General features: G+C 39.9%; 2 protein-coding genes across 16 annotated transcripts in view; both read right to left on the bottom strand.

Moving 5' to 3' along the window:
• dst (dystonin) overlaps positions 1-12,957 on the bottom strand; it is a 114,111-nt gene that overhangs the window by 49,947 nt on the left and 51,207 nt on the right. For all 15 annotated transcript variants that reach the window (XM_086092723.1, XM_086092726.1, XM_086092729.1 and 12 more), the window contains 3 exons: positions 11,261-11,407; positions 10,127-10,215; positions 9,935-10,031 (listed from right to left, as the gene is read on the bottom strand). In XM_086092723.1, the coding sequence (XP_085948849.1) occupies positions 9,935-10,031; positions 10,127-10,215; positions 11,261-11,407 (333 nt within the window). The remainder of the gene's footprint in view (positions 1-9,934; positions 10,032-10,126; positions 10,216-11,260; positions 11,408-12,957) is intronic.
• Positions 402-8,141, bottom strand: LOC147164001 (uncharacterized). The gene is made up of 5 exons (XM_086093480.1): positions 1,903-8,141; positions 1,672-1,818; positions 1,089-1,304; positions 865-1,008; positions 402-679 (listed from the first exon to the last, which is right to left on the bottom strand). The coding sequence occupies exons 1-5, from the start codon at positions 8,092-8,094 to the stop codon at positions 431-433; spliced, it is 6,948 nt and encodes a 2,315-aa protein (XP_085949606.1). The 5' UTR covers positions 8,095-8,141; the 3' UTR covers positions 402-430.

Genomic DNA, 12,957 nt, shown 5'->3' with positions numbered 1-12,957 from the left:
TCACCCCAATACAATAAAACTGCACCTTTCAGAGTGGCCTTATTGTGGGCAGTCTAAGGCACACCTGTGCACTAATCAAGGTATCTAACTAGCATCTTGATATGGCACACCTGTGAGGTGGGATGAATTATCTCGGCAAAGGAGAAGTGCTCACTATCACAGATTTAGACTGGTTTGTGAACAATATTTGAGAGAAATTTTGATATTGTGTATGTGAAAGAAGTTTTAGATCTTTGAGTTCATCTCATAAAAAATAGGCGCAAAAACAAACGTGTTGTGTTTCATTAGTATGTTCTCAACTGCATTCATAAATAAATAAATGCTGAACATAAAATAGTTTTAACTCCAAACATCTATTATCAACTCAAATTTTAGTCTAATATCCATGCCAACACAGACGTTACATCTTCTGCGATGTTGACCAGCATAACTACAAGCAGACCTTCTTCTGGTCTTCCCTTTCCTTGGTGTCCAGTAGGACATCTAAGGTACACCTCATGGTGACAAGTTTGTCCGTCTGGTCCCTGAAGGCTCTCTGAGTGCTGCTGAGGCACTTGAGGAGGCAACTGCTCTGAGCGGGACTCAACAAGTGAGCATGCTCAGATATAAAACTCTGGATAGCAAATGTGATGTCCTCTAATTTGAGTTTGGCCTCCTGATGAAGATGGTTCTCAGCATCCTGGAACAATAAAAACAGGAGTAAGCTTCTTGCCTACAGTGTACAATATATGAACCTGGCTCTGATCTGATTAAAACAAAATGTGCTGTCTGCACGCAATCTGTAATTTAAATTATTGTAATTAAAACTACTTTCAGCTATTCAAATGCAAATTTTGATCTTAGATAATTAACCAATTAAAATACCTTGTTTTTCTGTATGCAGCTTTTGAGTCCTTTAACATCACATGTGCTGAAATCCACATCTGCCATATGTATTTCCTTTTGGATGAGATGCGCTAACACATCCAGATCGGCAAGATGTTTTTGGTATGTTGATTCTAAATGTGCCTGAAATCATATTGACAATATAACAACACTGATGTCACACCAGGTTCTTGTGTTGTATTTACTTCTGCTTGAACACTCACCTTCCTAATTTCCATTGCTCGAAACAATGCCTGAGTTCTTTCTGCACACTCTTGGCAAACTGCAGTAAAATTGTGCTCCAAATCCACATATGTTGAAGACAGATCTTGACGGATTTGTGCAGGAATGTTCTCATCAGAAGCATTTAAGAGCAGTTTGGCTTTTTCCATATCTTCAGTCAGAACACCTGCCAGTAAGGAAACTTGGGACTCCAGTGACTGGATAAAAGCAGATTTAAAAGGAGGTGAACACTCACAAATCAGATCATGAAGTACACCTGCACAATCTCATGAGCTCTGGTTATAAAGTCATATCACAAATGATTCTCCGGTAGTTTCATCTAATGTAAACGGTTTATATCTTGCTCAATTAGGAACACTCCGACACGGTCACAAGGCTCAGGATTGAACCCACAACCTTTCGGTTGGGTTGGATCATTGTACCACCTGAGCCACTTTAATTAACTATGTCAATCATAATAGACCAGTATCATTTGCAAAGTAACAGTTGTATTTGGATCTGATTGTGCAGGTCTACCAAATGTTGTGGCTTGACTGTCAGATGTAATATACTTCACTTTCTAACCTGGATTTCATCTATTTGCATCTGTAATTCCTCCATGTTGGTGCCAGTTGGTTCCCCAGTTAAAAGGTCTCGTCTAACATCCTCTAAAACATCAGCGTGATCTTGAAGTCTCCCGACACACTCGAGGTAATCCTGGGTAGAAAAGAGCTGTAGGAAAACAGCAGAAATATGCATGAGAAAGGCAAACAGAAAGAAATTGGATATCATTTTCACCAAAACGGGGATAATTACCGGATTCTTGATCTCCACATTGTCAGCAGAGAGTTCAGGAGACAATTCTGCCAGCAATTCATCCTCTGAGCTCTCCTCTTTGATACATTCCAGGGTGTGACTCCCTCGAGCAAGGCTCTCCATCAATTCTTGGAGCATTGAGAGGTTTTGGCCTGAGGAAACATTTTGAAGTACCTGCAGAAGTTGCAGATGGATAGTTGGAGCGTTTGATTCCCCACTCTCTATTCCTGTTGGAGATTCAGAGTTCTGTTCATCTTTTGTAGTTGGAGAGTTCTCCTCATCTACCGCTTTAGCTTCAGAGGACGCCTCATCTTTTGAAGGTAAGACATCAGAGTCCTTTGCATCTCCTCTAGTTGAGTAATTTATTAGGGCAGGATCACACTCCTGTTCAAATATTTCAGGTGGTGCATCAGAGGTTTTATCATCTTTTCCAGACAGGGCATTGGACACCTCTTCAACTTTTCCAGTTAGTTCATTAGAACCTTCATCATCCTTCATTGTTGAATCATCAAACCCCTGTCTAGAACCCTCCTCATCTTTTCCAGGTGGGGTATGAGAGTCTTCCTCGTTTCTTTTAGTTGGAATATGGAACACATCTTCAGTGTTTCCAGTCAGGGTATAAAAGCCTTCATCTTTTGCAGAGCCTTGTTTGTTTCTTCTAGCTGAGCTACTGGATTCTTCTTCAGTGTGTCTAGTTGGCATATCAGAGCCTTCTTCATCTTTTAAAAATGAGCCATCTGATCCCTTTTCGTTTATTCCAATTGGTGCATCAGACACTTCTCCACCTTTTTGAGTTTGAGCATCAAACTCTTTTCTAGATGTGGCATGAGACAAATCGTAATTTCTTACAGTTGGGGTATTAGACTCTTGAAGTTTTTCAGCTGTGTCAAGAGACACTGCTTTATCTTTTAGATATGAGGAATCAGACCTATTTTCGTATATGGGTATAACAACAGACACCACTTCATCTTCTCCGGTTGGAGTAGAATAATTCCCTTGACCGTTTCCATGGGCGTTTCCATGTGGGGTATCAGAGCAATCAGCGTTTTCAGAGTCTTGTTCGTTTTTCGCAGTACTAGATTCTTTTTTGATATTTCCAGCTGGCATTACAGACTCTTTAATCGTTAAAAGTGAGACACCTGACTTCTTTTGATCTACTCTAGTTGGGGCATCAGACTCCTTTTCATCGTTTATATTTTGAGCATCAGAGTCTTCCTGTCTAGCTGGGGTATGAGACCATTTTTTGTGGCCTTCAGTTGGAATATCACACTCTTGAACTTTTTCAGTTGTAAGAGGGTGCTCCACAATATATTTTATAAGTGAGGCATCAGAATCCTCTTTCTCTTCTCTTGTTGGAATAAAAGTATCCTCTTTATCTTTTTCAGGTGGGGTATCAGAGCCTTCAACTTTTTCAGAGTCTTGTTCATTGCTTCTAGTAAGGGTACTGAACTCCTGTTCAATGCTTCCAGCTTCATCTTTGAAAGGTGGCACATCACACCCCTCTTCATATATTCCACTTGGGGCAAAAGACTCTTCTTCACCTTTGCTACTTTGAGCATCATAGTCCTCATTATACCAAAGTTCATTGTTTGCAGTTTGGGTATCACATTCTTGAACTATTTTAGTTGGGTCATGATGCTCTGCTTCAAGTGAGGCACCGGAACCCTTGTCACATTTTACAGGTATGATATTGGAATACTCTTGATCTTTTCCAGTTACAGTAAAATTGTTCTCCTGATCTTTTCCATGTGGGTTATCAGACCCCTTTTCATTACAATTCTCATGTGTTCTGGTTAGAGCTACAGAATCCTCTTCACCTTCTGAAAGTGGTACATCAGAATCCTTTTGTCTTTTATTTGTGGTATAGGACTCCTCAAAAATATTTCTAGTCAAGGTATGAGATCCCTCATCTTTTCTAGTTGTAGCTTGAGACCATGCTTCGTCTTTTAAAGGCGGGCCTTTTGGCCCATCTGGACAAGATATAGGTTGGGCATCAGACTTCTCTTCATCTATTCGTGCACCAGAGTCGTTTTTGTCTCTTCTAGATGAGGACTCAACTTCTCCTTCAACTTTTACAGTTGTGTCAGCAGAGCCTTTTTCATATTTTCTGTTTGGAGCAACATTGTTGTCTTCATATTTTTCAGATAGGGCAACAACATTATCTTTATCTCTGATAATTTGTGTATCAATGTTTCCAGTTGAATTATCAGACTCCTCTTCATCTTTCATTAGTGAGACTTCAGACAACTTTTCATCACACTTGTCTTCAACTCTTCTAATTGGGGTGTATAACTTTTCTTTGATGTTTTCAGTAGAGGCATTACAATCCTTTTCTCTCTTTCCAGTTTGTGTGTGAGAGTCCTCTTTACCTTTTCTAGTTGGACAAACAGATACCGGTACTCTAACCTTTACAGTTGTGTCATTAGGCCTATCTTCATCTTTCATTATGGAGGCAGACTCATTTTCATAGTTTACAGGTTGGGCATCAAACACCTCTATCTCATCTATTTCATCTATAGATGGGCCATAACAGTCTTCTTCATCCCTTCTTGTTTGGGGATAAGACTTTGCAGTTGGGTCACTACACCTCTCTTCATCTTTTATTAGCAAGGAATGAGAGCCCTCCTCTTTTTGAGATGGGGCAACAGACCATTCTTCATCTTTTATAGGTGGAGAACTAGAACCACATTCATTTACAAGTGAGACATGAGACTCATCTTCATCTCTTGTCGATGGAGAATCAGACTTGTCTTCATTTTTCCTAATTGGATCAAAAAAGTTGTCTTTTCCACGTGGGTCACGAGAATTGTTTGTAAATGTTTTATTAGTTGGGTCATTTGAACCAAATTCATCAGTCATTAGTGAGGCATCGGAGCCCTGTTCATCTTTTTCTTGCAAAGTACTGAAGACTTTTTCAATTCTTATAGTTGGGATCCTGAACTTGACTTCATCTTTTCGAGTTGTAGAGTTAGACAGCTCTTCATTTCTTCCAGTTTTGACATTTGACTCGTCAACCTCTTTTCCAGTTGGTGCATCATACTTATCAATCCCTTCATCGTTTCCAGTTAGAAAACAAGGCTGCGGGTCATCAGCTTTTCCCTCTTGGTGTCCTGTTTCAATTTTGTTCAAACTTTGTACATCTTTCCCAAACAAATTGATGAGCTCTAACTTCACTTTTTGACTTAAGCCATCAGCTCTATCATCATCTTTTACCAGTGGGGAATCAGAATCAGAATAAGAATCTCTTCCGGTTGGTATATCAGAGTTCTCTTCAACCATTCCAGCTGGGTCAGGAGACCCCCCTTCATCTTTTGTTAGTGGGGCATCAGAGCCTCCTCCATCGCTTCTAGGTAGGGTACTGTACTCTTCCTTAATATTTCCAGCGAGGGAGTCAACTCCACTGTCATGTTTTATAAGTGAGACAGCAGACCCAGTTTCATGTTTTTCATACAGATTAATAGAACACTCTTCATATTTTTCAGTTTGTGCATCAATGTTCTTTTCAGTTTTTACTGTTGGTGCATCAGTGTCCTGTTTTACAGGTGGAGCACAAAAACACTTTTCATCATCTCCAGTTGGACCACTAGAGTACTCTATATCTTGTCCAGTTGGAGAAAAATAATGATCCTCATCTTTTACAGGTGGAGCATCATAACACCCTTCATCTCTTCTTGTTAGGTTGTCAGATTCCACTTCAACTTTTACAAACGGAGCATAAACATTCTCTTCATCTCTGATTGGGATATAAGACTCCTCTTGAACATTTCCAGTTAGGGCATCAGACCAGTCTTCATCTCCGAAAGTTCGGGCATTGGACCCCTCGACTTTTCCACTTGAAACATTAGATTCCTCTCCATCATCTCCAGGTGGTGCACAATTGTACTCCTCATCTTCCCTATTTGGGGAAAAGCAATTCTCCCCATCTTTTATTGGTGGAGCATCATACCACTCTTCATCTCTTCTAGTTGAGTTGTCAAACTCCACTTCAACATCTCCAATTGCATCATAAGCATTCTCTTCATCTCTACTTTGGATATGAGACTTCTCTTGAATATTTCCAGTTAGGGTGTAAGATGATGCTTCATCTATTTTAATTTGAGCATCTACGTCCTCTCCCTTGTTTGTAGCTGGGGTATCAGTCCTCATTTGATCGTTTCTCGTTGGGGCATCCGAATTGTCTTCATCTCTTTGAGTTTTGGCAATGTACTCCTCTAGCTCTTTTCTTGATCGGGCACCATATTCATCTTCATCTTTTGCTGTTGGAGTGTCAGATTGTCTTTCATGGACTTCTCCATTATTTGTTTCATTTTTGTTCAAACTGTTCAAATCTTTCACACAAGCAGCATCACTCTCAAAAGATACGCATTTGTCCAATGTTAGTGAACTGTGACTTCTTATATTGGAAGCAATTTTACTGTCACGTCCATTAAAGGCTTCATTTATCACTTCTTCATGGTGATTGACAAGTGGCTTTACAGAGTTTGAAATCAGTAATGGAACTGTGCTGAGTGACAAAATATCAGTAACTACTTGAGTATTTCTATCTACATCCATCCCATATTGATCTGGAAGTGTATGGTGGCCTTTGTGTTCCGATCTGATGTCAGAATTCTGGGTGAAGTCTGGTAAAGTGGGTGGGCTTGAAAATGATTTTCCCATATTTGGATTCTGTTGGCACGTCTCTCCCACCCGTACCTCTCTTGATGCATTACAGTTCTCCTCAGAATCACTTGTTTCTGTTAGTTGTCCTTCTTCTAGGTGTATTGGACTGCACCTCAAACCAGTCAGCGTTTGAACATTGGCAGATGCCGGAGAACAATATTCAACATCTATATCACAACTTTGATCATTGTGATGTTTTGGTGTAAATGTATCAGACACAAAATATCTATCAGATGATGAGTTGAACTGTTGTAAAACTCTTTCACTGAGCACATCACACAAAGAGTTGCTGGGTTCAGGTTCGAGAGCATGACCACTCTCCGAAGGAAGAAAAACTTGCTGGAGTCTGTTGCCGTCTTCTTTTATGACAGTGTTACCATGTGCACCTCTGACTGCATCTCCAGGTGATGCGGAACCAGCCACAGCCTCGACAGAAGGGGCAACTTGAAGTGATGTTTTACCCATTTCACACTTTGGCACATTTCCAGCTTTGTAGAAATCATCCTCGATGACTGAGTTAACCTTGCAGCATGGATTACTGGAAGACCTCTTATGACTTTCAAGTGCAACACTGCTGTATGGAGTGAGTGGGCTCGATGAAGCAGCAGTTTCTCGGTAATCATCCTGCTTATCAGCCAGCGGGTTATTGACTCCATTAACTGAGTTGGTGACATCAGAGAGTGAAGCCGATTCTTCCAAGTGAAGGACCCGCTCTGGAGAATCCTCCTCCCTCAAGGAAGGTGACATCATCAGAGGTGCATGACCACAAACTAATGAAGAGGAATGATGAAGACCACTTATCTCTGGTAGATTTCCTCCTGCCTCATCTAATACTAAAACTCTATTGTCATCCTCTATTAGGAAAGAAGACTTCCTTTTGGGTGGCTTGTGTGTTTCTCGGTCTTCGCTCACATTAATTGAACCAAGATTGTCATCATCTGGGTAAGGTTGGCTGCACTTTCTTTCTGAGTAAACAAAATTTAAATCAAAGAGTTTATGAGAGGATAGGGATGGACTAGGCTTCAAAACTGTCTCTTTAGCTGTTTCCTGCAGGTCATAGACAGGCGAGTCATCCAAAATGCTCTTTTCTTCAAATCGTTCTTCCAATTGAATATTACTGTGATGTTTTCCTCCCTTATACACATTCTCATCTGGAGTGTTATTGATAATCCTTGCTGTATTGCACGATGGCTCAGCAATAAACTTTGCTGGAAGTTGATGGCTGCCTTCCTCTGAACACACTGAGGTTGAGTCAGCAATACATCTGTTCACGGATGTGGGTAGTCCATGAATCTTTTGGGTAGTTGGAATATTGTAAAAACCCTTAGCATCATCTCTGTCCTCAATATATAAACTATCATCAAGTCTTTTGTAGTCTGTGGTTCTTTGAGAGAGCACAGCAGCTTCTGTGCTATCAATGATATAATCAATTTTTAGATTATTTGCATTTATGTTGTTATCAGGTACCCCAACGAATGAGGGAACAAAATGATGAGGAGTGATTTTGTAATTTGTTGTGTTTATCTCCATCTCTTCTGCTTTCTCACTTATGAATGGCACTTCATAGTTCACCTGCTCTGGAAGATCATCAGCATTGAAAGTCCAAGGCACGATATTGTGCTGAGTGCTCTCGTAAAATACAGAATCTTCAAGAAAAAACTGGATCATTTTTGTTAATTGCTTGTCGAGAATTAAAACCCTGTGTTGAGACTTTAGATTGATGTAACTGTTTATCTTTAGGTAGGATATGAAGAGCTGCTTTGTCTCTGAAGGTGTAAACACATCACCAGCACGGCTACATCCATCTAGTCGGAGTTTTCTACACATGAACCAAGATGAAAACTTTTCATTTAGGCAATCAACATCGAGAAATTCATCAGGGATTTCAATAGATTTTAAGATGTCCGCCATGTAAACGTCAATGTAACCGTTTTGTACTGCAAAATTGATATCCACGACCTCAGACTTTTCTGGAATGTAAAAAGCTGCTATTTTCCCTCTATTGCTGAGAAGCCTGCTGTCAAACACATCAGTGGTGTGATGCTCATAGTACTCTGATGAGGTGGTAATAATTTGGGATTCATTTGGCCGAGGCAACACAAGGCCTATGAACTGATGCCTGTTCCCAAGCACGATGAGCGTACTGCTAAAACTCATCAAATCACACTGAACCTCTGCATCCACCATTAGTCCATCCCCATCGCGTAAGTTGCCAGAGGAAGAATGAACTCCTTGTTTTGCACTTGAATTATGCCTTTCTGTTGGGCCGGCAACATTTACCTCAGTGGGATTCAGCTCTAATATTCTGTCTACTGCACTTATGCACTTTGACATCAGCTTATTAACCTGCATCGCTTCTAAATGTGACTCATTTGCAGGCGAAGGTTCGTGTATCGTTTTCTGGCAGGTCTTCTGCCTCTGAAGAATGTTAACATAGACAGAAGCTGGAATCAACCCTTCCTGAAACGCCGTCTTTAGGGTCACTGTATCCCCTGAGTAGGCCACATTCAGTCCATCACCCACTTGCTTGGCCTCAATCATCTTCACCACAAGATCTTCCAACACAGATGCTTCCCTCGCTGCTGCTGCGATGTCACAGATTGACACAGAGGTCACATTTGAATCCTTGATACACTTGTTCTCCATGTGGAACTCCTTCAAATGATTCCCAATTGTAGATTGCTGAGGAGCATCTTCTTTGAGAACAACATCCCAGTAGAGATGAGGTTCAGACTGAGACGGGTCAGGGGTCGGAAGGAGGAGGCCAATTATGTCATTACTTAGACCATCCATCGCCTGGGTCCAAATACAGTCCATACTACTGGTGGATTTCACATCCTATGAAAAGGAAGAATACCAGTTATTGTTGAACTGATTATTACGACACATTATATTTTCAAAATCAAGGCAAATGTGTACTCACCAGGAGACCAATATGTTAAAGATCACGTGCATGAGTTCAACACTGCATCAGCGTTGCAACAAGAAAGTATCAGGCTGTCAGCATACAGTGAAAGCAATCGTGCTTTAACTTTTGGCAGGAAGTGTTTGTTAGTCACAACACACAGTGAACAGTTTGATGAATCAACTCTATTAGCCAGTTGAATGTCAGAAAAGTGACCCAAAAATAGGCACAACTAAGCATGTTTACAGCATACGCAAATGACCTGGTTGCAAAAAACATAATGCAGTTTTTTTCAGTTGAAACCACATGTAGTGCAATAGTTAGAGAGGTATAAGTACGAACGGCTGCTACAAAGAAGATGAAAAGGGTTTATCATGCAGTGAACCATCTGATAGCACTCATTTTGAGGTCTTTACAAAATACAAACACATTCCATTCAATAGAAGAAAAAGCATAACTTCCAACCTCATCGCCATCAGAACTACGCTGAGAAAGGTCACTGTAAGCCTGGCTGAGGTCCTTCAACTGTTCCTGGGCTTTTTCTCTCTCCTCTTCTGACATCCTTGAAGTTAAAAGAAAAAGAAAAAAAGGTTTAAATGGGTATGTTGCACATATACTGTGTTGTACATGTGTAAATTATGTAACTGCCTGACTTACTTTTCACTGTGTTTGCTCAGTATCATTTCTGTGGCCCTAATCGCTTCTGCTATCTGCTCTTTCTTAGTAACCATTTCCTCCACGGAGACCTACAATGTCAAACAGTCACTTGTCATTAGTTTTGGCAACAGAGTATGAACACAAATCATGAAAGTATTTTAGATATTTTGGTTTGGTGAAATACACCACCTTCACAATCTAATGAAATCTAACACAAGCAATAAATGCTGTTACAATCAAGGATAACATTTCTCAGTTAAGTCCCAGTAGATATTCATTTTATGTTGTCAACTTGTTTCAGTGCACTTAATATTGTGGCCAGTCAGTGCAGATCCATAATTTATTGTGGTGATGAGTATGATATAAACATTTGAAAAAATAAATAAAAATAATAATAAATACAACACAATAGTGAAATGTAATAGTAAACAGCCAATGAAAAATATAGTGTTCACTTTAGTTACTTGTGAAAATATGATGTGCTATACTGAATCAAAGGAATATGAACAATCTGTCTGCAATTGTTTGTTTCGTGAATTAATAAAGCAATATCATATCTGCTCATTTGTCTCTCTCTACTTTAAATACAATTATTAATTACCACTTCTTTTTTTTTTACAGAATACAAATAGGGACAATACATTTGTGACAAACTGGTATATTACATTCTAACATCCCAACGAATATTGATGTGGGGGAAAAAAGCAATTTAATGCAATGTAATTATAGAACTGCATTGCAATATGTAAAGTGTGTGAACACTGGAATTAGTCTTATTTAAACTATTGGTATTTCTGAATGAAATATTGAAAGTAATTGCATGTTTGATTTGACAAATAAGCGTTAATTGTGTCTGTAAAGTGAATGAACTCAAATCGGTCTGGTCTGAAACATAGGTGCTTGTGCAACAGTAAGGGGTGGTTGTATCAGACTGAGTGTTTGATTTGATGAACAAAACATCCTCTTATAGTCTAAAATACATTGAATAAGCAGATCAGAAAGAAGTGCGTTTATTACAAAATCACATGAGACAGAAAATGTCTTATAGGATATAAACAAAAATCCTCAAAGCAAAATATTGTTTTCATCAAGTCACAACAACAACAAACCAAATACATACAGTATTATTATTACCTGAGAGTTATTTGAAGCATCTGTGTTGGCATTACTATCTTTCAAAGTATTTCCCTCATTGCTCGCATTCTGTTTCACATTAGACATCCAACCTAATAGTTTGCTAACTTTATCACCATGCTCTCGCTTCTCTTCATCCACCGATCTCTGGAATCAGAACAGGTGGGGGTATGAGAATATCAATAATGTGCAAAGAAACTGTTAAATGCCAGACGGGAAAAAATGGTAAGATCTGATAAATTCATGCTTCAGTCGGTACAAAAGGACAATTTGAAAGATTATTCCAATTAAACTATATTCCAATCACTAGTAAAAACACAAAAAAGTTCTAATAATGAGTCTCTGCAAAGGAATGAACAAGGTCTCTCTATTAGGTAAAAGAAAGTGCTAATAAAAAAACAACATAAAATGAATGCAAGCACAAACATTCCATGTTAAATGTTATTTAAGCGCACAACATATTATAGCTACACACCAAGCCAAAAATAAATCCTATTTCCATCATTAACTTTTTTACAAAGAATGCCCCCCAAGTTTTTATTTCCACTTTCTGTAAGGTAAAGTTGAAAAGGCCCCAAAACCTTGAGCTTTGGCAGCCTCCAATAATCTTAAACCAGTGTGGCAATCATAAACACTTCTTTCGAGCGCTTCTTTGTATGTGATTCGTCTCTTGGTCTTTGGACAAGTGAGACTTTTTGTGTGGGATTTCTCGTCTTTGATGGCTAAGATTGTGGCTTTGTCAACGAGGCCTCTCTGAATGACTTCCTCCAGCGAGACTCGGTCGTGAGTGTCAGGGTTTATCAATCCACCAGTCAGGAGCTGGAACTCTATACAGTGAGCGCCGACATCCTTGGGTAAAAGATTTTCTTGGACTGCCTGAGTGATCGACACAGACTTTGCAGTCTTCGGGTGAGTGATGCCATTGAATGCCTGCTCACACGGCTGTACTTTCTGAGCCAACTTGTCATTTAAAAGACCTTTACTCATTGCATCACTGACAGTAAGTTTCTCCCCGGAGGAGGGGTCACAAATACCTCCCGTGCAGGCTTGGGCCTCCAGCAATCTCAAGGTAGTGGTTCCGTCAGTAAAACCTTGTTGAAATCCCTCAAGAACAGACAGCCTCTTCTTCTGGGTGAGGTCCCAAAGACCAGCAATAGGGCTGTTTACATCCTCCACAACAACCAATCTTGAAAATATTATGTCGGCAATCTCATAGATACTAAGAAGGCCATTCCTGTACCGTTCTAGCTCAGATGCTTCAAGGAACCTCTGACTGAGAGCAGACTCCAGACAAAGCTTTCTGCCATTTTTGACATCGGTGATGATATGACGCAAACCTCCACTGGCGTCATCTTCAGACGTCTCATGCCATTCACTCTCCTGCTGCGACAGAAATACATAGGTCTGTTTGTCGATGTGTTTCTTCTTGAATGCTTCATAGGCTGACATCTCAATGCCACGACTGCTGCTGACAACAGACACTCGGTGTGAACTTGTGGGAGAGCTACTTGTAAGATGCCTGTCCCCAAGTGGAAGGAGAAGAACACCACCATCAATGTCATAAAGACATGCCTTTAGTATTTCACAGTAGTATGCTTTCTGTCCAGTATCAGGATTGTGAAAACCTTTGGGATTGCGGACAGGATCGTAAAGAATTTGAAGAGTCTCCTTGTTGAGAAAGCCATGATCAATAGCAA

This window comes from Leptonotus elevatus, chromosome 13, assembly GCF_054856555.1.
Source record: "Leptonotus elevatus isolate MCC_2025b chromosome 13, RoL_Lele_1.0, whole genome shotgun sequence".
Classification (NCBI taxonomy): Eukaryota; Metazoa; Chordata; class Actinopteri; order Syngnathiformes; family Syngnathidae; genus Leptonotus; species Leptonotus elevatus.
This window is presented reverse-complemented; position numbering and strand designations above follow the sequence as displayed.